At 38.6% G+C, this 24,727-nt stretch overlaps 1 protein-coding gene across 6 annotated transcripts in view; it reads right to left on the reverse strand.

The window, feature by feature from the left end:
• Positions 1–671: 671 nt before the first annotated feature.
• Positions 672–24,727, reverse strand: part of SLC25A12 (solute carrier family 25 member 12) — a 300,020-nt gene continuing 275,964 nt past the window's right edge. For all 6 annotated transcript variants that reach the window (XM_072751929.1, XM_072751928.1, XM_025994034.2 and 3 more), the window contains exons 14-18: positions 8,071–8,211; positions 6,151–6,289; positions 3,251–3,409; positions 3,049–3,139; positions 672–1,770 (exon numbers count right to left, since the gene is read on the reverse strand). In XM_072751929.1, coding sequence (XP_072608030.1) covers positions 1,569–1,770; positions 3,049–3,139; positions 3,251–3,409; positions 6,151–6,289; positions 8,071–8,211 — 732 coding nt within the window. In that variant the 3' untranslated portion in view covers positions 672–1,568. The remainder of the gene's footprint in view (positions 1,771–3,048; positions 3,140–3,250; positions 3,410–6,150; positions 6,290–8,070; positions 8,212–24,727) is intronic.

The raw sequence follows: 24,727 nt of genomic DNA on the forward strand, positions 1-24,727 counted from the left end.
GACTACTTGCATATTTTTTAACAGGTGGTAATAGGAAACAACTGTATTGCTATTTATTCCATTCCAATGAGAACTGAATACATTTGGAAATAACTTGCTTTCAAAGCTAAGTCTTTTGTTCCTTGGGGGCCTGAGAGCCTACGGTTGTGTTACAGGGCTGTCAGCCATCAAGTGATAAGTGCTGTGTAGGATTCTAAGTGACTGGGTCTATCTCCAAGTTTGCCCCCGGAAAATATTTGCATACATTCTCATATCCTGGCTCATTGGCAAAAGCAATAATGTTTTTCCCAAAGCACTTTGCTAAAGTAAATTCTGATGTACACATCAAATCACAACCATAGCAAAGTGTAGATGTGGCTGTCAAGATGCATGTTTAGACCTAAATTAGTAATCATACCCTTGGTGAGTGACTTTTGGAATAAGTAGTTTGGATTTGGATTCATAAGGAAGAACCAAGACTCCACAAAAAAAAAAAAAAAAAAAAAAATCACAAGATGCATCTTCTCTTTTTCTTCTTCCCTCCCCTCACTCCCATAGCCCTTTCCAAATCAAATAATTTCCTACAGAAGTGGGAAAGAGGGAAACCTGATCATGAGTTATTTGGGAACTGGTAGTGAATCAAAATATAAGCACTATCAGTGTATTTATGAAGGAAAATCCAACTACGTCCATACATTTTGGTGTGCATTTTATTTTGAGGGGGATCATATCCACATGAAGAAAAATTGCCAAAGTATCCTTTAATCTTGAAAGCTAGGCCCCTGCCTTGCTGTGTCAGAGGAAAGCAAACTAAGTCAGTAATGCGGGAGACATCCCTGTTTCCATATGCACACTGACAGGAGGGGAGCTGTCTAGAAAATGCATTTTGATTGATGAACAGAGGAGAATCTACACACGTGTTAAATACAAATAGAAACACATCGGCACACACAAGTCATTAGCCTGCTCCTCTGCATCTGCTAGCATGCATCTTTTCCAAAGACTCTCTTCATCAGTGGTATAAGCACTTAGTCTCATTATGCCTCCTATCAGCAAATACCTTTTTATTCCAGAATGGAAAACAAACTGGAAATTAAATACATCCAATATTGATGCTTTATTTCCATAAGCCACCAATAAGAGAATGAATTTAATTTTAATACATTTATTTTTGTGTGACTCTTAATAAAACACTTTCAAAACATTCTGTACATTTCAAGCCACTTAGAACCGCATTACATTCTATAAACGTGATTTGTTGGGATGAGGTGCCAAGATGTCTCTGTACAAAGATGTACAATATGTACAGTCACTAGAAGTGCAAGCTGTGCAAAGCAGTCTAGAACACTAATTCATGCCAGAGCTTAGAAAACATCTCAACACTTAACACTAAAGCTTGAAACTGCATTGTTGCTTTTTCCTGGGCAAATGATTATTTTATAAACAAATATATGTATATGTCATATAGAAAGAATAGTTTGCCTCCTCAGCTCAGCCAGCACCATGCAGCTGACTGGGTACATTACAGGGCTGCTCTTCTAGGCTTCTTTCTCCAGGGCACCATTTTGCCACCCTCAATGGTTGTCTCATCACTGAGCTGCCGCCGCCACTGCCTTTGACTGAACTACAGCAACACTAGGAGATTTAAATTTGGGAAGATAAAGGCCAAACTTGTTTTCAATGCCCGCGAAAGTGGCTGTGGCAAGTCTGTATCCACCGATGTGATCAGGATTGGCAGGAGGAAGGTCTGCGATGCGTGACTTAGGTGTTGGTTCTGAGCCAGACGGTTTGCTGTTGATAGGAAAAAGCCAATGGTTAGAGGCTCCAGACTGATGCGGGTGGCACGTGAGGAGGCAAGAACATTTTCAGTCTCCCCCCACGTGCCACAGAGAGGAGTGTTTGTCCGGCTACTTCCTTGTCATCTATGCTACATTTGTCATGACTTATAGCTGCTTTCAAAGCAACACTTTCACATTTTTTTTTTATTTGGAAGAGAAATGGCCTCAATTTATAAATAGAGCCACAGAAAAAAGATCAGAAGAAAATACACTTAAACATTAACACTCTATGAGAAGTAGGATTGTGAGTGATCTTCTCTTTTATACTTCCACATTTTCCAAATTTTCTGCACTAAGCATAAATTAGTCATAAAAAGTTTGCATCTTTCTTTTATTTTGACATAGTTTAAAAGGCTAACTTTTTAAAAGTAGACTCATGAAGGTAATCATTAAATTTAAAGAGACATAGATACGATTCTTACTCTTACAGAATGTGAAAACACAAAAGACCCTGGAATTGTAAGATTGCTGTTCTTACTTCCTACCTTGGAAAAATCCCTCTATTTCGTGGCTCAACAGCTAGTTCCCTATTTGGCCTCTGAGCAAGGAAGAGGGTAAAAGGTTGATGAGGTAAAGACCCAGATATCAGATTTGATCATCTGCTGAAAAGCTAATTATTGCCTGCTTGCCCACCCAGCAGATTCAACAAGTAATTCCCTTTCTTCCCAGGACTGGCTCAATTTCTGATCTAGATCTCACCAGTGATTATGTCTATAGGCATATTCTTTCTCTGAACCTGTTTTTTCTGGTTTTTAGCTCTAATAACATCTATATCTATCTAATAATCATGGTGAATAATGAAGTCTCAGAGGTGTGAAAGAGCTTGACTGAGTCTTGAAAAGAAAGTTCATAAAAGCCTTACTAATACAAATTTACATTACATCTGGTGTAAAGGCCATGTGATAAAATTCAAATAATAAGGACTTAAATCCATGAAGCTCTGTATTTACTTACACTACAAAAGACAATTTATTCACATAACATTTTAATTTGGGACTTGCCTTCACTTTCCCCAAGTCGCTGCTTAACACTGCATGATGTCACCCTACCGAGATCTTATTCCCCTAATACTGAAGCTTCTCAAGCCCACTGTTTGTTTTAAATGCATTGGTCCTGTAGGATTCTCTGTCCTACCAGTTCTAAGAATCCCAACAATGCCTCTGTCTGCTGAACAAAAACCTATTTTGGTTTTGGTGCTTTCTTTCACAAGGAGTTGAACAGCTGCACTTACAGGCCTCCAAAATCAATGTAAAACCACCGCTGGAGAAGTTCATAGGTGACCAGAGTAACACCAAACTGGGGAGAAGATCGAAACACTCGAGCTGAAAAAGAGATGGGAGAGGGGATACTTAATATGACTGTGGCAAAGGCAACAAGTAATGGAAGCAGGTCCCTAACACTGGCCAGCCATTCTCTAAGGCCCTAGCCCTTACCTGCGGTCCCCTTCCAAAATGCTGAGGGCCCCTCTTCCCGGAGTATCTTCCTGAAACAGTCAATGACACCACTGTATGTCGTCTGGCCTGCACGGGCGGCCACTTGCAGTCTCGTCTTGATGACATCGGCGGGGGTCACCAGAGAAGCAGCAGGCACACCTTTCAGGAGAAAGGCACATTTAAGTCATCCAACGTACCTCATAAAGAACAGAAATACTGCTAACGTCTAACAATATGATTAGCAACTCTAACTGCTCTAACTCAAAGTTTCTTAAATAGATGCCCAGGCACTCGTGGCAAAAAGGACACACAAACCTATTAGTTGCTTCAGTGTGGAACAAAATTCTTTTTTCTTTCTGAATTAGGAAAATCATGCTACATTGCATGATACCAAAGAACTATGACAGGAAAAACTGCAGCAATATTACTAGGACAATTCCCAAGTATTCCCTTTTAAGATTCAATTATATCACCTCCTTTTTTTTTTTTTTTTTTTGGTAAATAAGACATAGTTTAAAAAGAAGATAGATAGAAGTATTTTAGTATATAATAAGAAATGAGGACACTGGACACTGTCAGTTTAATGAGATGCTAGTGCTTCTTCCTTATTCTTGTCACCTTACGGTGCAAGGTGAATGTCAATACTCACATCCATTCGCGTGTTTAAGGGGCCAACTCAAGAGTTGACTGGGACTCTTTTCAGACATGCTTACACGACAGAAGTCATTACCACTGGAGCAACAGCAGAACTGATCATCCAAAGGCCTTATCATCTATCCCCTGTGCCTAAACTCCTGCTCATGCCGATATTAATCTGCAGCGGGATACCCAAGATGGATTTCACAACCACATCTCTCACTTAGAGAACAAAGCAAGGAACAAAGGAGCAAGATAACCTTCCTCAGAGGGTTGATATTCAATTTGGCCTGAATATCACCAAATCATGCCTAAGCGGATGGAGCTGGCGGGCTTGTGGGAGCCTGTTACAGGAGGATGCAGATACCTCCCTTCCACGTGGCCCTGCACTGTATTCAGATGAAACCAGGTAATTTGCCTGTCGTTGGAATGTTCTGAATTCTAAGCATTCTGAGGGCCTGCCAGTAAGGCTTTATCGGTAAAAATTAGAAAAAATAATCTCTCATTCTGAAAACTAACATCAAATATCTGGGGAAGAAGTTGGTGCTGACAGTTCCATGGAAATGTTAACTTGGTTCCATCAGCCACTGGCAAAATGCCTGTCCACGATTAGACTGTTCTTTGGCTGGATTTTTGCTGCTGACTAGAAAGCACAAGCAAAAGCTTGGAGGGAGAATGTGTTGGCCCCGTTTAAAACTGGGAGACTGGGCAGCCCGAGTGGCTCAGTGGTTTAGCACCGCCTTCGGCCCAGGGTCTGATCCTGGAGACCCGGGATCGAGTCCCACGTCGGGCTCCCGGCATGGAGCCTGCTTCTCCCTCTACTTGTGTCTCTGCCTCTCTGTCTGTGTCTCTCATGAATAAATAAATAAAATCTTTAAAAATCAATCAAGCAATCTGGGAGACTCTGGCGACCAAAAAGGGGCTGGATGAGCACTTAGTGCCAACATGGAGCAGGCCGCTTTTCTGGCTTTCAACTGACTAAAGTAACAAATGCCAGAGGACAAAGGATTTGGTGGACCCCAAATAAGGGCTTGGAGCTCCCTGGGAGAGTTTCTTAACCATCACGAGTCCTTCCCTGTCTTCACGGATGAGAACAAGAACATGGTCCTTCCCAACACACCACCGAACCCCACCACACACACTGCACTTCCGGAAGTGCTCAGCAGGCTGTCCCGCTGTCCCGCCAGGGCACTGGAGGAGAATGAACCCAGTGAGAGCTACACGATACCATGAGCCCAGGCTGGCAGACCTATACTGAGCATCTGGATACTGCGTCTGAGTTTGTGTTCACCCTTCACGTTTCTATCCCTGACCTGTGGTAATGGGTGGCAGACACACAGCCTTTACCTTCCCATCATTTCTGAGTGCTGGTGCGGCTAAGGACATCTGGCCCTCCCCTTTTATCTCAAGCTAGCTCCTTCAAGAAGAAGGCTAGACCTGTGAGATCAGAAGGAAACATCTTACTACCTTCCTGCATATGTTAGGCTCCTCTTTCAAATGTTATCTCTTTTGTGTCTAATTTGGGAACTCAGACCAGATGAAGATTGTCATTTGTTCCACTGACATCCAATCTCCTTTTATTACTATGCTGGCCATGAAGGGAAAGCAAGAATGAAGAAAATGAGACTCTTGCCCTCAAAAGCTCCCAGGCTAGTACAGAAAATAAAACTTCCACAAAGAATTATTACTAAAGGAAGTGTTAAGGGACAGAGAAGAGATACCAACTGAGTATAGGGTAGTTTGCTGGGAAGTATTGCTTACTTGTATCTAATGAAAACGATGGTAGAAGGAACATCGATAGTATCATGAAGAAAGCTCAATTTGGAGCCAAATCATGTAGACTCCATCAGGCAGAAATAGCAAGTGAGGCATGCTAGACCTGGGCATCCCATGAGGTACAATGAAGCAACTGATTTGATGAAGAACTCTTCCACCTCAATGCTTAGCTTGGCTGCACCCAAGGTTTCAGGGGCACGAGAGGCTAAGAAGCACGTTAATGATGAAAGCCCAATTTAGATGGGCAGATCTAATTTGGCTCTGAGTTGCTAAGCTGCATTATGCTGTTTATCCACATTATGCAAATGTAATTAACTCTCATCAGAATTAAAGCACATCCCACAAAGGAGAAAAAGCGATCATATTTAAACTAAGTCAGATACAAACAATAACCCTTCCAGAAATAAAGGCAGACAGTGCACAGAGATTCTGTACTTCTTAAAGAATTGGGGGGGGGGGGGGAAGGTGTTAAAAAAAATTGTAGTTACCTGCCATGGCTCCAGCTGCAAGGAGATTTATACCTCCCACGTGTCCATTTTCATCAGCCAGAAGTAGTTTGCAATGAGCATAAACAGGAAAATAGATTGCAGAGAAGGGAATGTCTCGGAGGAAACACGCTTTGGCACCCTGTCACAAGTGAGGAAATAGTGCAAAACGGTTGTGTAAACAGGGCCATGAATGCCCACAAGGGATCCAGGGTGACACGCCCTAGGTGCTCCCTCAAACAGCATGGGGACTGATGTGGAATGGAAATGGGGGAGAAATGAGAGGGGCACAGGAACTATATACGGCTCAAAGTTTGAGAAAAACTGGTAGACCCTGGGGACCCAGAGTTAGTTAACTGGGTAATGATGTTATCATGACAACTAAGAATTTCCTGGCATTTCCAGGCTGTTTGTTCTGTGTGGCTTTGGTGGATGCGAGGGGGAGGGGCATGAGTGGGAACAGACTTGGAAACCCAATGTTAATAGCTAGATTCCAAAGCAACCAGCAAAGGCACCCCCCAAAACCAACAATCTACCCATTCAATCTATACAGCACAGAGCCCATGAAGTGCCAGTTAAGTTATAGGCAGTGGCAATGGAAAAGAAAGGTGACCATTCTAGGGAAGGGGAAAAAGAAACCACCAATCTTCCCTCCTCAGTCCCCATGTCCTAAACAGCAGATTGGGGGAACTGGGTCGAATTATTTTAGCAGAAGTTTCCACGGGAATAGAAAGCTACCCAGTGATGGCTTATCTCGGGGACTGAGTAACAATAAACACTTTCCCCAGCTTGGGCACAGCCCGGGATATTCACAGGACAGAGCTTGACCTAGCCACCTGAATAATCCATCTTTGGCACTTGTTTCTCCAATGGTTGTTTTCAAAAGACAAACTCAAACATTAAAAAAAAAAAATTCAAGAACTCTCTGAAGGATGATACAGGCAGAAACAGTATTAAAAAATTTAGCTCTCAAAGGGAATTTCAAAAAGGATGGAAATTTGGGGGTGAAGGGGAAGGAATGTGTACAGAACTCTCTCAAGGTAGGCATCATTGGTTTACTGGTCTCCTAAGAGCCCTGTACCTGTATGATTCTAATCTAGAGAATTTCTAATTTCCAATTTGTAGCTATAGAAGCCAATTTACGCATTCCTACAGTGATAGATCTATAAATAAATCAGATGCTGTAGAAACAGTTCTCTAATAGCAGCCAAATTTACGTATTCCCACCTTATACCAGGCAAAAGAATGGAAAGAAATACTCTTCCTTGTTTAAGAAAAATAATAGCTTCTGCTCCATTACATCTGATCTGTAATGATGGGAGTAAGTATACCTGCAGGGAAGGAATCTGTTGACTGGCATTTTGCTAAAGTACAGTACACTCTGTTTTTTGTTTTTTTTTTTTAATGGAATTCATTATTGACAAATCCCACCACTTAACTTCTTAAAGACCTGAATTCTACCAAACTCTACTACTGTTTCACTGTGGTCAAATTATTAAGACAAACAGAAGCTCCTACTGGGAAGATAACAATAGAGATAACTCAGACTCAAAATAAACATAAGACTATTTTGAAGTCCTAAAACAGACCAAAGAGAACACCAAAGAAAGTTTCCCCAAACCTGCCATCAAATAAAAGGCTGGGAGCCCAAAGACATCGGGTCTGCAGTGTCAGCCCCCTGCTGGCAGCTTCGTAAAGCTGAAGATGACAACAGGAGGGTGTGTTTGTATATCCCACTGCCTCTAATAAAAGTGTCCTGATTTTTTCTTTTTGTCTGATTTTGTACTCAAGGGACTACCCTGCTGGACAAAATTGCTTTTCCACTTTGAGGGGAAGGGAGAAGCCTGGTTTCCACATTCTTTCACGAATCTATTGAGTACATTACAAGCTCTCTACTGAGAGAACCCAAGGGAATCTACCCACCTTATACAGACCAAAAAGTCCCAGGTCCCGGAGTACATTCAGGGCGCTGACCCTGGGTCCTGTGGTGATCTCGCCAGCTACCTGCAGGCGAATCTTTACTATCTCCAGCGGATTAGTAAAGATGACTTGAGAGCCACCAGCCTGCAGGCAAGGGAGGAGAGAGAGAAAAGCAGATTTCTGAATCAGAGACCAACTGGCAGTGTTACTAAGAAAAATCCAGAAAAAGCCTCTACATGGTACCACTCTACTCCACCCTCTTCACAAGGGAACAGAGTCCCATTCTTTGGCCGGTACTAGAGGAGCTCACAGGGATGATCCCAAACTCAGTTTCGAACCAATTTATGCCTGGGTTTGTTTTGATTTGAAATGTTGTCAACAGTAGTTCTCAAACTAGTCTTCCCGGGGTCAACCCAACCATACCCAAGATGGCAAAACTAATAAACTCATTTGGAAAATAAAAGTGAAGCCAGATGAGACAATGGGGAGCTCCCCAATGAAAGGGAAAGAGACAGTAGAAGACTGGTTGTAAGCTGGAGGTAAAAATTGGATCTATAATGGTCACTTTCCTTCTCTTAGCTCAGCCACCTGCTTCTGCTTCCTTGGATTGTACAGCAATTAACACAACTTTGGCCCACAGAGGTGTCTTAAGTCAGAGGGGAAAAGTCTCCCCTGGTTCAAATTCTAAAACATACTATACCGAGCAAAACTCTTGAGACAGATACACAGCTAAAAGGAGAGAATTCAGAAAGACACTTACAGTATCAAGACAAAACCAGAAAAACTCTGCTGGGAAATGGAACATCTAGTTACCATGAGTACAAAACTGGCAAATCAAAGCTACACTCCACAATGGTGGTGAGTGACAGGGATTTGAGTTTGGATAATGAGGGTGTATTTGCATCTGAAACCTGTTAACTAGTAGGGGGGCGATAAAAAGAATGTTTAACAAAACTGCTACCAATTTTTTTTTTAGTTTTTATAAGAAAAAAATGTGTTTGTATTGGTATACGTATATACAGATATACATAAATTTTTTAAAACATATATATGTATCTCCATAAAGTGAAAAAACTCATTTGTACATCTTCATCTGAACTATAGCTATTTATATTACACAATCATCACCACAGTCATATAATCATATTATACTACAGAATCATAACTTCACTGCAATAGCATGTCACACGTGGAATAGGAACCAGGAAAGGCCTCACTGGGGCACCATAATTCAGACGTACAGAGGTTCTACAAACAATACCCTTAAAACTCACGAGCAGCCTTCATGGACCCTTCAGCACTCTACCTTCACCCGCATTCCTGTTCATGTTTCTAAAACCCACAGGTCTCCCAGTCCCACTGCCAGAGGTAGCAAGTCTCAGCCTATTCTCCTAACTGTCCGGGGGCTATAAACCCCTCAACTATGCCTGCTCCAATCCTGACCCCTTACTCCTATCGACCACGACGTCCACAACCACCAACACTGACACAAGATTCCTTTCGGCTTTGTGGAAGCTTACTGTCCTGGATTCCCCAGGGCCCTAATCCTCTTTTTGTCCACCAAGCAAGGGGGTGCAGCAATTTGCTGTCTCTCTCTGGGTTTCCTGCAACTCCCCACTCAACAATCCATACCATTGGCACACAAGTTCCTGAATGACAACTGACCCAATTTTACATGTTGATCTGCCTGTGTTTCGTTCTCTTAATCTACTGCACTGCAGGGAGAAGGAAGCATTTCAATGTTTCAATCTAAGCAAACAATACTTTCAAAAGGATTGCTGGGTGAAAAATTATGTTAAAATGATAATCCAAGTAATTGCTCCCATAGCTAGTATTAAAAACCAAACCAATTGAAAAAGTTTACTACTTCCCTGAAATCTTTGTTTAAATAATGGTTAAAAGACTATCTTTGGGAAAATACACCTTATGTTCTAAACTAAAGCAGATTAAAAAAAAAGAAGAATAGAAACACAAATTTTGATTATAATCCCCAAACTCTGCCACCACCAAATGGTGTCAAACCTTGGGTGCCATTCATTAAATATGGACATCATGTTTAAATAAATACAAAATCCTTTCATGTTTTTAATCATTAGTAAAGTATAACATCCCACAGAGCAGGAGTACTGCAACCAGCAGTCCCTTGCCCTGTGAGTCCTCTGCCCCTCCTCATCAGACCCTTTTGGAAATAATTGCTAGTTTATGGAGATTTGTACTCCTTTAACAACTCTTCACATTTCTTTTTTTTTTTTTTCATATTTCTTTTTGAGTGTACATGTACCATCTAACACATCAACTGTTGTATGCTTGGAAGATCTGTTACCCAGAATGCATACTAAGTCCTGACAATGCACTGGACAGAAGGACAAAGCTAAACTGATTTGCATTTACATATAGATCTGACACATGAGCATGTAAACAAGAAAGCAATGACACTCTAGTAAGGCGCACATCTATGAGTGTGTTTCATTTTCACACTTAGCTACTCTACTGCATAGTCTGTATATGCCTTAAAAATTTATATTTCAAAACACTTTATGATAGGCCTAGGAATATGGAGGCCCCAATACTACCCAGAAACATTGAATAATTTTAGAAAAAATAAAGACTGTTATTTAAGTTGGCTAAAACTTCATATATTTCATAACACTTAAAAGGAAATATTCATGGCAAATATGCACTGTCCTTTTCTAAACTCTGAGACTGACCACTATCTCATACATGTTAAACTAGAGACAGTGGGATTGGGGAATAAAACTGGCAATTAATCCAATCTCTTTAGTAAGAAATCTAGTGACAGAACAAAGATTATGTTTTATCACATTCTTAACTGTTTCCTTTATGAAAAACAAATACAGGAAAATATCATTTCTATTTTGAGCTTCTACTGATTATAGTGATATTATTACATTAAAAACAGCTTTTCAGGGATGCCTAGGTGGCTCAGTGGTTGAGCGCTTCCCTTCAGCCCAGGGCATGATCCTGGAGTCCCAGGATGGTCCCACATCGGGCTCCCTGCATGGAGCCTGCCTCTCTCTGTGTGTCTCTCATAAATAAATGAATAAAATCTTAAAAAAACAACCAAACAGCTTTTCACAGAGAAAAGTCACAGTAAAGATAATTACAGAATATACAGAATTTCAGAAGTATTAAATTGTGAAATAAAAATATGGTAATTTTTCAGTGGAAAAAAAAGTATCTGTATTTTTTCAAATAAGCTAATATGTTTGCTATTCTACGAATATGCAAATATACTTGTTACTTTAAAGAGTAACAAAATTAGATTTAGAAAATGTAAATGCCCAATAAGGAAATAGTTAAGAAGAAACAATTATAAGCTCTTAAGCAATAAGATCAGGTAATAAAATTTTAAACCAAACATAAAATATAGGTACTCACTGATCACCAATATGTCAATATTAACCTAAGTTTATTAAAATTAGAATGACTTTAGTTGAGAGATGAAAACATAGGTTGCCTCCTGGAAAGAGGAATGAGTACTTGAATTTTTAAAGCATACCCTATTGTTCCTTTTAAGTTCTGAATCATGAAATGCATTAACTACTCAAAAACAAAAAAACTGGGGCACCTGGTTGGCTCAGTGGTTGAGCATCTACCTTTGGCTCAGGTCATGACCCCGGGTTCCTGGGGTCCCACACTGGGCTACCCCACAGGGAGCCTGCTTCTCCCACTGTCTATGCCTCTACCTCTCTCTGTGTCTCTCATGAATAAATAAATAAAATCTTTAAAAACAAAAACAAAAACAAAAAACAAGAAACAGACCTGGTCTTAGAAACAATGGTTTCTTTTGTAGACTACGTCCTCTCTCACATTCTACCCCATGATAAATTTGGTAATTTATATACATTAAATGCATTTTAAAAACTAGTCAGCCCTAGTTATCTACAGATCCAAGACTTTAAACAGGCTTATCTATGTAAATATGAACACCAAAAAAAGTCTAACCAAATATAGCTATGATCTGGAATAATAGACACAAAGACCTATAAAATTTCAAATTAAACCACGATGATACACAGCTCTAAACTCTTAAATGGATTTGGTCTAATCTGACATCTTGACACTCACATTAGATAACACCACTGCATACAACACATTTGGTAAATTTTTTTTTACCAAATCACCAAAATTAGCTCCTAAACTTCTAATTGTGAAATTTCCCTCTTCAATCTGCCATTTATTCTTATAAAGAAAGGGAAGCATTAATATTGAAACTTTTGGAGGTTTTCATTTTTCAGTGCTAAGTTGTTTCTTTGTTCTAGAAATGAATTACAAATGACACAATAAAAGAGAACAGATCTCATTTTGAACGAAGGTTATCTATCTATATAACAGAAATGGAAAGAATATAAACACTTCTAGTTAATCTTGCGTCACATTATTTTTTAATGAGAAAATAAACCACCTAAAGTGGACAGCAAAAATTAGGAGAGAAAGGATGTAATACTGAGATGTCACCAGGCCTCTGATGTGCCTGAGGCCAATGGGTTGCACCAGGATTAGACCTATTCAACCTCCTGCCCTCAAAATCCTACCCCAGGGGCAGAGTCCACAAAAAGGCAGGGGACCTGGCTCTGCTTGTACTCAGTCTCCTGTTTACTTTCTTCTTTGATCTGTTTTCTCCTGTAGTTTGGAACTGTTTCCCTCCAACCACAATCTGAACAATTCATTATAAAGTCTTCCCTTACAGAGATTGATGAAAATCTAACTTCAGTTTGAGGCCACACCAGGAACTTGAACAGAAGTGCAAAATACATGCATTTAAAATAACCAAGCTAATAAAAGTCACAGAATTAGCTGTCACCAGGACTGACTCAAGAGGAATAGGAACAGATAGTGACTGTCTCACAAGCCATCAACCACACATTCTTAGATATTTTATAAAGCAATGGGAAATGCTATGGTTCCTTTCTAAAACAGCATTTCCTACTGCTTTATTTTTATTTTTTTTTTCCTACTGCTTTATAAAAGAAATGGTTCCTTTCTAAAATAGCCTATGACCATGATAACTTAAAAGGAATAAATTGCAATTTGCTCATTGCTGGCTCACTGATAGAAGCCAGGGTGGTAGGATATAAATAGATAAAAACTACACATACCCCTAACGAGGGTAAAGGTGGTTCAAAACCTCTGTGTACCTATCATGAGCCACTCTGACATAAATATATGTCCTCTGAACTTGTACACATATGTATGTGTGTTCATGTAAGCATGCAAGCATCAAGTTGGGAGCTTGCTGATTCCTGGGATGGCAATTGGAAATACTATTTCCAACAACTCTTAAGAGATGTGCAACTCAGTTTGCTGAGGAAGACACAGCATACGGGCTGGTTAGCTACCAGTCTTGGCCCTAGGGTTTGTAAATATTCCAACTAACAAGTGGACCTCTCACTGCATCAATGGGTGTGTAAACCCATGGGCTGAAGGGAGGTAGTATGGAAGAGTAAAAAGATTCTAGGCTTGTTGATTTATACTGTCATTAACTTTGTAATCTTGGATAGATCATAACCTTCCCTCCCATTCCTTGGTTTCCTAATATGACAACAGGGATCCTAATGATCGCCCCCCTATACTTTACACAGCTCTTGTGCACTAATGAGAGAGCACTGTGCATACTGAAAGTAAGATATCAGGAGAAGGGATGGATTCTTCAGGAAGTATGTTCACACAGGGCTAAGAACATCTGCAACGTAAGATTACACTAGCCTTTTGCTGAGCAATAAATATGTTCTGAGGTGGTTGCCTGGGTTGAGCGTCTGCCTTTGGCTCAGGGCGTGATCTCTGGGTTCTGGGATCGAGTCCCACACCAGGCTTCCTGTGAGGAGCTCCCTTCTCCCTCTGCCTATGTCTCTGCCTCTCTCTCTCTCTCTGTCTCTCATGAATAAATAATTTTTTAAAAATATGTTCTGAGTTAAAACACTTCTCTCATTCAAAAGTATACACTATCTGAAAGAGATGATGTGATCAGGCAGGTATGTGCTCTGGTTAGAGTTTAAACATAAAAATAGGTACTTACAAATGGGACATCTTAAAAATGCATATAGGTCAGTCTATCAGTCTACTTAAACTAATAGACTTTCTGCTTTTTGACTTAGACAGACATAAATTTTTTTCACATTTAAGTTCATAGATATGTCTAAGAAACACTACATAATCTTTTCTTTGAAAAAACAACCACAGAGGGGGCAGGTCAATATGGTGGTATAGGAAAATCCAGAACACAACAAATCTACAGCTACCTATAGAACAATTCTCTCTGAAAAAGACATGAAACTAGCTCAACATCTCCTACACAACGACTGATAAAAAGACCACACTGAGACAGGTCAAACAGAGAGGCTCACATCCAGGAGATCCAAAGGGCTGAAGTAAACTGTGACTCCCCTTTAGAAGGGCTCATGCATACACACTCACTCACCCTATGACTCAGCACAAAAGCAGCAGGTTAGAGGGCACCTAGACCACATATAAAGGAGATTCATTGGTGAGGCATAAGGCGTCTGCTGGAAGAAAAGGGCTCTGCTGGATCCCTCTCTGGGGACAAGGGTGCTGACAGGTGCAATTCTGCACTCCTCTTGCCTTGCTCTTGGGTCACTAGTGGGCATCATTTTTACATTCTTCTTGCTAGCACCACGAGCCCCAAACCTGTACTCTCCTGCAGCCTTGCTCTGCTAATCCCAGTGGGCAGGCTTACCCCAGCCCTGCCTTCTCCTGTGACTCTGGCCCTGCTAAACCTGGCAAGTGAGTTTGCCCTGGCCCAGCACTTCCACGCAGCCCTGCCAAAGCAAGTGGATGCATGCAGTCCACACAGGGGATGGCCCTTGAGCATCTGACTCTGGTGGTCAGGGGACTGGCATTTCTGGGGCCCACAGGACTGAAACAATTGGAGACATGGTTCTTGACAGGTTACTACCCCCAGGGTACACAGCAACAGACAGAAACACACCCCTCAATCTTTCTGTGAATACTTTTTCAAGACTGGGAGAGATAGCTGTTTTGACTAATATAGAAAAACAGAGAGTCAGGCTTAGGAAACAGAGGAATATGCTCCAAACCAAAGAACAAGACAAAATCTGAGGGAAAAAAAAATCTCAGTGATATGGAGAGAAGTCATTTAGCTGATAAAAAGTTCAAAGTAATGTCATAAAGATGCTCATGAATCTTGGGAAAAGAACACATTAATAAACAGAACTCCAATAAAGAGACATATAATGTAGGAAAATACAAACAAGGACTGAAAAATACAGTAACTGAACTGAAAAATAGACTAGATGGATCAAAAGCAGATCAGATGAAGCAGAAGAAAGGATCAGTAACCCGGACAACAAGGCAGTAGAACTCACCCAAACAGAGCAACAACAAAGAAAAAAGAATCTTAAAAAGTGAAGAAGCAACTCATAGAACAACATCAAGCACAGCAAGATTCAAATGTAGGGGTCCCAGAGTGAGAAAAGAGAGAGAAAGGGACAGAAAACTTATTTGAAGAAATAATGGTTGAACTCTTTCCTAACCAGGGAAGGGAAACAGACATCCAGATTTAGGGAGCCCAGAAAGTTCCAAAAGAGATGAACCCAAACAGATTTAAACCAAAACACATTATAATTAAAATTTCAAGAGTTAAAGGGAGAATCTTAAAAGCAGCAAGAGAAAAAGAACTTGTTATATACAAGGGAACCCCATGAGACTATGAGCAGATTTTTCAACAGAAAATTTGCAGGCCAAAAGTGCTGAAAACAAAAACCTTCCAACCAAGAATACTCTACCTAGAAAGATTATCATTCAAAACTGAAGGAGAGAGGGATGCCTGGGTGGCTCAGGGGTTGAGTGTCTGCCTTTGGCTTAGGGCATGATCCTGGAGCCCTGGTATCGAGTCCCACATTGGGCTCCCTGCATGGAGCCTGCTTCTCCCTCCGCCTATGTCTCTGCTTCTCTGTGTGTGTGTCTCTCATGATTAAATAAATAAAATCTTTAAAAAAAAACAAAAACAAAAACTGAAGGAGAGAGAAAATTTCCAGACAAGCAAAAGCTAAAGTGCATCACTGCTAAACTGGCCTAAAAAGAAATGTTGAAGGGACTTCTTTAAACTGAAAGAAAGGGTCCTGATTAGTAACAAAGTAACATCTGAAAGTAAAAATCTCACTAATAAAGGTAAATATATAGCAAAGTTAGACCAACCACTTATAAAGCTAGCATGAAGGTTAAAAAATAAAAGCAGCGGGATCCCTGGGTGGCGCAGTGGTTTAGCGCCTGCCTTTGGCCCAGGGCGTGATCCTGGAGACCCAGGATCGAATCCCACGTCGGGCTCCCAGTGCATGGAGCCTGCTTCTCCCTCTGCCTATGTCTCTGCTTCTCTCTCTCTCTGTGTGACTATCATAAATAAATAAAAATTTAAAAAAATAAAAATAAAAGCAGTAAAAATCAAACAAGAAACTATAACAATTAAGGGATACACAAAATAAAAAGATGTAAAATACGACATCAGAAACATAAAATTGGAGGGATAGTAAAAATGTAGAATTTTAGAATGTATTCAAACATAACTTGCTATCAACATAACATAGACTAGCATACATATAAGCCAACATATATAAGCCTCACTGTAATCATAACGCAAAACCCTATAGTAGATACACAAAAGATAATGAAAATGAAATCTAAACGTAACTAACACTAATGAAAAGCATCAAACTATAAGAGAGCAAGAGAAGAAACAGAATCACTATAAAACACCCAGAAAACAATTAACAAAATGGCAATAAGTACATACTTACCTGTAATTACTTTAAAACATTTTTTAAATAATTTTTTTAATTTTTATTTATGTATTATAGTCACAGAGAGAGAGAGAGAGAGGCAGAGACACAGGCAGAGGGAGAAGCAGGCTCCATGCACCGGGAGCCCGATGTGGGATTCGATCCCGGGTCTCCAGGATCGCGCCCTGGGCCAAAGGCAGGCGCCAAACCGCTGCGCCACCCAGGGATCCCTTAAAACATTTTTTAAAGATTTATTTATTTATTTGAAATGGGGGGAGGGATATAGAGAGGGGGGAAGCAGACTCCCCACTGAGCACAGAGCCCAACATGAGGCTCGATCTCACAACTCTGAGATCATGACCTGAACTGATACCAAGAGTTGGACACTTAAATGACAGCCACCCATGTACCCCACCTACCTGTAATTACTTTAAATGCAAATGGACTAAATTCTTCAATCAAAAGACACAGAGAAGCTAAATGGATTAAAAAAACAAAACAAAACAAAACAAAAAAAAAAACAAGACCTATCTATATGATACTTAAAGAGATTCACCTCAAATGTAAGACCGCACATAGACTACAAGTAAAGGGCTAGAAAAAGATGTTTCATGCAAATGAAAATCAAAAGAAAGCTGGGATGGCTACACTTATATTAGACAAAATAAGACTTTAAAACACTATAATAAAAGCAAATATAGGCATTACACAATGATAAGAGTCATTCCAGCATGATTATGTAACGTTTATAAACATTTGTGCACTCAACATAAGAGTACCTAAACATATATAGGAAATATTAACAGGCGTAAAGGGAAAAATTGACAGCTATACAGTAAGAGTGGGGGATTTTAATACTTACGTCAATGGACAGATCATCCAGACAGAAAATCAAAATGGAAAAGGCAGCCTTAAAGAATACATTAGACTATGGACTTAATAAACACATACAGAACATTCCACCAAAAAGCAGAATATATATTCTTCACAAGTGCACACAGAACATTCTCCAGGATAGATCACGTTACACTACAAAACAAGCCTCAATATAGTTAAGAAAACTAATATCAACTAATATCAACCATCTTTTCGGATCACAATAGTATGAAACTAGAAATCAATCACAAAAAAAATTTAAAAAGGAAATATCACAAATATGTGGAGATCTAACAACATGCTTCTGAACAACCAATGAGTCAACAAAGAAATCAAAGAAAAAATTTTAAAATCTCGAGACAAATGAAAATACAACACAATCTATGAGATGCAAGAAAAGCAGATATAAGAAGGCAGTTCATAATGATATAGACCTACCTCAAAAAACAAGGATAATCTCAAATAAACAATCTAACTTAATACCTAAAGAACTAGGGGAAAAAAGGAACTAGAAAAAGAGGAACAAATGAAGCCCAAAGTCAGTACAAGGAAGAAAATAGTAAGAATCAAGGCAGAAATAAATAAAACTAAAAAGAAAATAGAAAAGATCATGAAACTAAGAGCTGGTTCTTTGAAAAAATAAACAAAACTGATAAACCCTTAGCTACACTAAGAATAAAAGAGGGCTCAAAAAAATAAAATCAGCAATGAAAGAGGGGGAAGTTATAAACCATACTAAAGAAATACAAAGAATCATGAAACAACTACGAAAAATTATATGCCAACAAACTGGGCAACCCAGAAAAAAATGGATAAATTCCTAGAAACATACAACATTCAGTCTCTCAAGACTGAATAATGGAAAAATAGAAAATCTGAATAGACTGATTACTGAGAAGGAAACTCAATCAGTAATCAAAAACCTCCCAACAAACAGAAGTCCAGAACCAGACGGCTTCACTGGTGAATTCTATGAAACATTTAAAGAAGAGTTAATACCTATCTTTCTCAAACTCTCCCAAAAATTGAAGAGGAGGGAATGCTTCCAAACTCATTTTACGAAGCCAGCATTACCCTGATACCAAACACTAAACAAGAACACCACAAAAAAGAAAATGACAGACCTAAATCCCTGAGGAACACAGACACAAAAACCCTTAAAAAAATATCAGTAAACTGGGTGACAGGCATTGAGGGGGGCACTTGATGGGATGAGCACTGGGTGTTATGCTATATGTTGGCAAATCGAACTCCAATAAAATATACAAAACAAAAGGAAATTTAAAAACTAAATATATATATATTTATATATATAAATATACACACGCCAAATTCAAAAATACATTAAGAAAATCATACACCACGATCAAGTGGGATTTATTCCATGGATATAAGGATGGCTTAATATCTGCAAATCAGTGTGATACACCACTTCAACAAAATGAAACCTAAAAATCACATGATCATCTTAATAGATACAGAAAAAGTATATGGCAAAATTCAGCATCCATTTATGACAACCTTCACAACTAAGATCACACTCAAAAAAAAAAAAAAAGTCACACTCAATGGTGAAAAACTGAAAGCATTTCCTCTAAGATCAGGAACAAGAGAAGGATGCTTTCTTTCACCACTTTTATTCAACATAGAATTCAAAATTTTAGCCAGAGCAATTCGCCAAGGAAAAGAAACAAAAGGCACCCAAATTGGAAAGAAGAGAATAAAATTCATTATTTGCAAAGGACATGAGTTTATATATCAAATCTGAAAGACCACACAAAAACTGATTAAACAAATACAATAAAGTTTCAGGATACAAAGTCAATATACAAAAGCCTGTTATATTTTTATACACTCACAATGAAGTATCAGAAAGAGAAATTAAGAAAACAATTCCACTTACAATTGCATCAAAATGATTAAAATACCTAGGAATAAATTTAACCAAGGAGGTAAAAGACCTGTACATGAAAAACTACATTGATAAAAGAAATGGTAGAAGAAGGGAGGATATTCTGTGCTCATGGACTGGAAGAATTAATATTGCTAAAACGTCTGTATTACCCAAAGCAATCTATAGATTCTAGTGCAATCTCTACCAAAATCCCATGGTATTTTCATAGAAATAGAGCAAACAACCCTAAAATTTATATGAAACTACAAATGATCTTGAGTAGTCAAAGCAACTATGACAATGAAGAACAAAGCTGGAGACATCACACTCCCTGATTTCAAATTATATTCAAAAATGATAGTAATCAAAGCAGTGTGGTTTGGGCATAAGAACACAAATCTGTGGAACAAAAAGAGTCTAGAAATAAACTCATGCATATATGTTCAATTACTTTAGAAGAAAAGAAGAATTATACAATGGGGAAAGGAGAGTCTCCTCAATAAACAGTGTTGGGAAAACTGCACAGCCACATACAAAAGAATGAAACTGCACCACTATCTTACCCCAAACGTAAAAATTAACTAAAAATGTGTTAAATACTTGAATATAAGAGCAGAAACTATAAAACTCCTAGAAGAAATCATAAGTGGTAAGCTCCTTGAAATTGCTCTTGGCAATACTTTTAGAAAAAAAGGTGGGGGGGGGGGACTACATCAAACTGAAGAGTGTTTACACAGCAAAGGAAACCATCAACAAAATGAAACCTACTTGAATGGGAGAAGAAACTCGCAAATCATATAGCCGATAAGGGGTTAATATCCAAACTATATAAAGAGCTCTTACAACTCAACAGCAGCAGCAACAACAATAATCCAATTAAAAAATGGGTAGAGCATCTGAATAGCATTTTTCCAGAAAATATATACAGGTGGCCAATAGGCACATGAAAAGATGCTCAACATTATTAATCACCAGAGAAATGTAAATTAAAGCCACAACGAGCTATCATCTCACACCTGTCAGAATGACTACTATCAAAAAGATAAATAATAAGTGTTGGTGAGGACATACAGAATAGGGAAAACTTGTACACTGCTGATGGGAATGTAACTGGTATAGCCACTACAGAAAACAATACGGAGCTTCCTCAAAAACCTAAAAATAGAGCTACTATATGATATGATACTATATGATACAGCAATATTACTTCTGGGTATTTATCCAAAGAAAAAGAAAACACTAATTTGAAAAGATATTAGCATCCCTATGTTTATTGCAGCATTATTCACAATAGTCAAAGCATAGAAACAACCAAGGTGTCCATCAATGGATGAATAAAGATTAGGTGTATGTATGCAATGGAATACTTCTCAGCCAGAAAAAGCAACACAGATGGACTTTGAGGGTATTATGCTAAGTGAAATAAAGCAGTGAAAGACAAAAAATGTAGGATTTCATCTATCTGTGAAATCTAAAACAAAATAAATTAACAAAACTCACAGGTGCAGAGAACGGATTGGTGGTTAGCAAAAGGGAGGAAGATTAGAGGAGCAGGTAAAATAGGAGATGGGGGGTTAAGACAAAGAAACTTCCAGTCATAAAATAAGTAAGTCATGAAGATGTAATATACAGCATGGTAACTATAGTCAACAACATAATGCATACTATGTAACTTTTTATGGTGGGGGGGACTATACTTATTGTGGTAAACACTTCCCAGCATATACAAATACTGAATTGTGTTGTACACCTCAAACTAATGCTATATGGCAATTATAACTCAATAAAAAAAAACACACAGACACGTTAAGATAATAGGTGAGTCAAAGACTGGGAAAAATATTCATAATACATATTTTTGACAAGGGATTACATCCATCATGGATAAAGAATTCCTACAAGTCAATAATAAAATCTATAAATAACATAATGAAAATAGGCAGAAAACTTAAACAGATACTTTAGAAAAAAAGATATACAAATAGCCAATAAACACATGAAAGGATGGTTAATGTCTTTAAGCATCAAGGAAATGCAAATTAAAACCACAGTAAGATATCCTTTCACACGAACTTGAATGACTAAAATAACAAAGACCAAGACCATCAAATGTGTGTCAGGGTGTGGAGTAAGAAAGACAAACACTGCTAATGAGACTGTCAGATGGTCCATCCACTTCAAAGAACCCTATCTGGAGTGCCTGGGTGGCTCGGTTAAGCATCAGACTCTTGGTTTCAGTTGTGGTCATGATCTCAGGGTCTTAGGATCCAGCTCCACCTGGCTCCCAATCAGCACAGTATCTGCTTAGATTTTTCCTCTCCTATCCCTCTGCCCCTACTCCCCTCAAGTATGCATGTGCGTATGCACGCACTCTCTCTCTAGTAAATAAATAAATCTTTAAAAACATTACATTGAACATATCTGTAGTTTATTTTACTTAGATATTCACCCATCAAAAAGGTTGACAGATTTGTACAGGAATTTTTTTTTTCATAATCCCAAAATTTTAGCACTTTTTTTTTTTTTAAAGAAATGGAATAGCTGATGCTAAAATTTATAAGGAAGAGCAAAGTGACAATAGTCAAAATAATTTTGAAAAGCAAGAACAGGGTAGCCCCGGGGGCGCAGTGGTTTAGGCCACCTGCAGCCCAGGGCCTGATCCTGGAGACCCCGGATCAAGTCCCACATCAGGCTCCCTGCATGGTGCCTGCTTCTCCCTCTGCCTGTGTCTCTGCCTCTCTCTCAATCTCTCTCTCTCTCTCTCTCTCTCTCTCTCTCCTCTCTGTGTATTCTCATGAATAAATAAAATCTTTAAAAAATCCCACTTAAAAATTTTTTTTAATATTTTTAAAAAATAAAAAAGAACAAGAACAAAGTTGGAGGACTTATACCATTTGATTTCAAGATATACTATAAAGCTATAGCAATCAAGACTGTGGAATTGGCAGAAAGACAAGTAGATCAGTGGGACAGAACAGAAAAAAGATTCATGTTCAACTGATTTTTAATAAAAGTTTTTCAAGAAGTGATAATGAAACTATTGCGCACTAGCCCATACCTTGCATTATATATAAAAGTTAACTTGAAATTGACTATATAGCCTTGGGTTTTTTTGAGAGAGAGAGCACATGTGTGCAAGTGGGCGGGAGGAAGCATTGGGGGACAGAAAGAGAGGAAGAGAGAGAATCCCAAGCAGGCTCCATATTCAGTCCCATATGGAACTCAATCTCATGATCCTGAGATCATGACCTAAGCAGAAATCGGGAATCAGACACTCAACTGACTAAGCGATTCTGGTGCTCTTATAGTAGTCTTATTTATAACAGACACAAACTGGAAACCCAAATGCCCATCAACAGAAGAACAAATAAGCAAATTGTGGTCAATTCATGCAGTGGAATGATAGTAAAAATAACAAAAAACCGGGGCACCTGGATGGCTCAGTTGTTGAGCATCTGTGTTTGGCTCAGGTCATGATCCCAGGGTCCCGGGATCGAATCCTGCATCAGGCTCCCCACAGGGAGCCTGCTTCTCCCTCTGTCTATGTCTCTGCCTCTCTCTGTGTCTCTCATGAATAAATAAATAAAATCTTTAAAAACAACAATAACAAAAAATAAACTACTGATAAACACAAAATGACAAGGATGACTCTTAAAAACTCTTTTAAGCAAAAGAGGCCAGCCATGAAAGGATGCATTTTGTATGATTTCATTTATATGAAATCCAAGAAGAAACAGGATTAATATCAGAATAGTGGTTACCTAGAGGAACAGAAAAGTGATTGATTGGAAAGAGGTATGAATGAATTTTCTGGGGTGAAATGTTCCATATCTTACACCTTGAGTGGTGATTTCATGGGTTATACAACTGTTAAAAATAATTGAGCTGACATCTAAAATATGTTCGTTTTTTGGTATGTTAATTATACCTAAATAAGTGATCATATATATGTATATACATTCAAATATATGCTAAATTTTTATTATATACATAATAAAGATTCTTAAAAAAGGATGAAAAGCCTCTACAAAGTTGAACGGGCTCATTTAGATTTATTTTGACATGTGAAGAAGGCCTGGGTTTGAATCTCCAAGAGAACATGATCAAATAAAAGGAGTTGATCTTAAAATCAAAATACTTGGGGCTCACATGAAACCAGAATATATTAGCTGTGTGATTTGGGGTGAGAGCTAACCTTTCTGAGCTTCTGTTCCTTATGTACCTATTTCACAAGAAGCGACAAGGCGCATTTTAAAGTATTTTGAAAATTCTAAGTTGACATTAAAGTATTATTCTTGCTCACAACAGATAACAGATATCATAATTAAGCACTGAATTATATTTATGTCTGATATGGACATGTAGTATATATGTGTACACAGATATGTATGTATTTATACATATACATAAACTTCCTAATAGGAAAATAATAACATATGGCCTGATAAGAATGGCTTATCTATAAGAACAATGGGAAAAAATTATTTGAAACCAACTGTTATATATATGCTACACATACAACATCCATAATATATATTCATGGATAACTGTATATACAAATACACTCTTGCCTCAACCCTACCTAAAGAAGGGTCAAGCAACTGTTATACCTAAAGGTTAATTTATAGATATTACAACAAAATTGATACTAGCACATCTATATTATCATAAATTCTGAACTACTAAGTCTTTTCTGAGAAGGCTTTGCTACAGAGAAAGTTGGTTAATGTTCACACTGAAGACTTAAAGTTTGAAAATGCACATTCTGTTTATACTTCTAGAAGTATATACTTCTATATCCCCAAAGGTTATATTCTATTTCTACAGTGAGATATTCTGCTGCCTTTAGAAAGTGAGAGCAGCTTGCATCTCTAATCAGGAAATCAGTCAAAAAATTTTCCATCTGATTTAAAAAAGAATGTGTGCGTGTGTGTGTGTACAGACACATGTACGTGAGCATGTATACATGTGTATAAGAACATTAGAAGGAAATATAACAGACACCTGAGTAGCTCGGTCGGTTAAGTGTCTGCCTTCAGTTCAGGTCATGATTTCGGGGTCCTGGAATTGAGTCCCATGTAGGGCTCCCTGCTCAGCAAGGAGCCTGCTTCTTTCC

Source organism: Vulpes vulpes, chromosome 3 (assembly GCF_048418805.1).
Source record: "Vulpes vulpes isolate BD-2025 chromosome 3, VulVul3, whole genome shotgun sequence".
In the NCBI taxonomy this organism is placed as follows: domain Eukaryota; kingdom Metazoa; phylum Chordata; class Mammalia; order Carnivora; family Canidae; genus Vulpes; species Vulpes vulpes.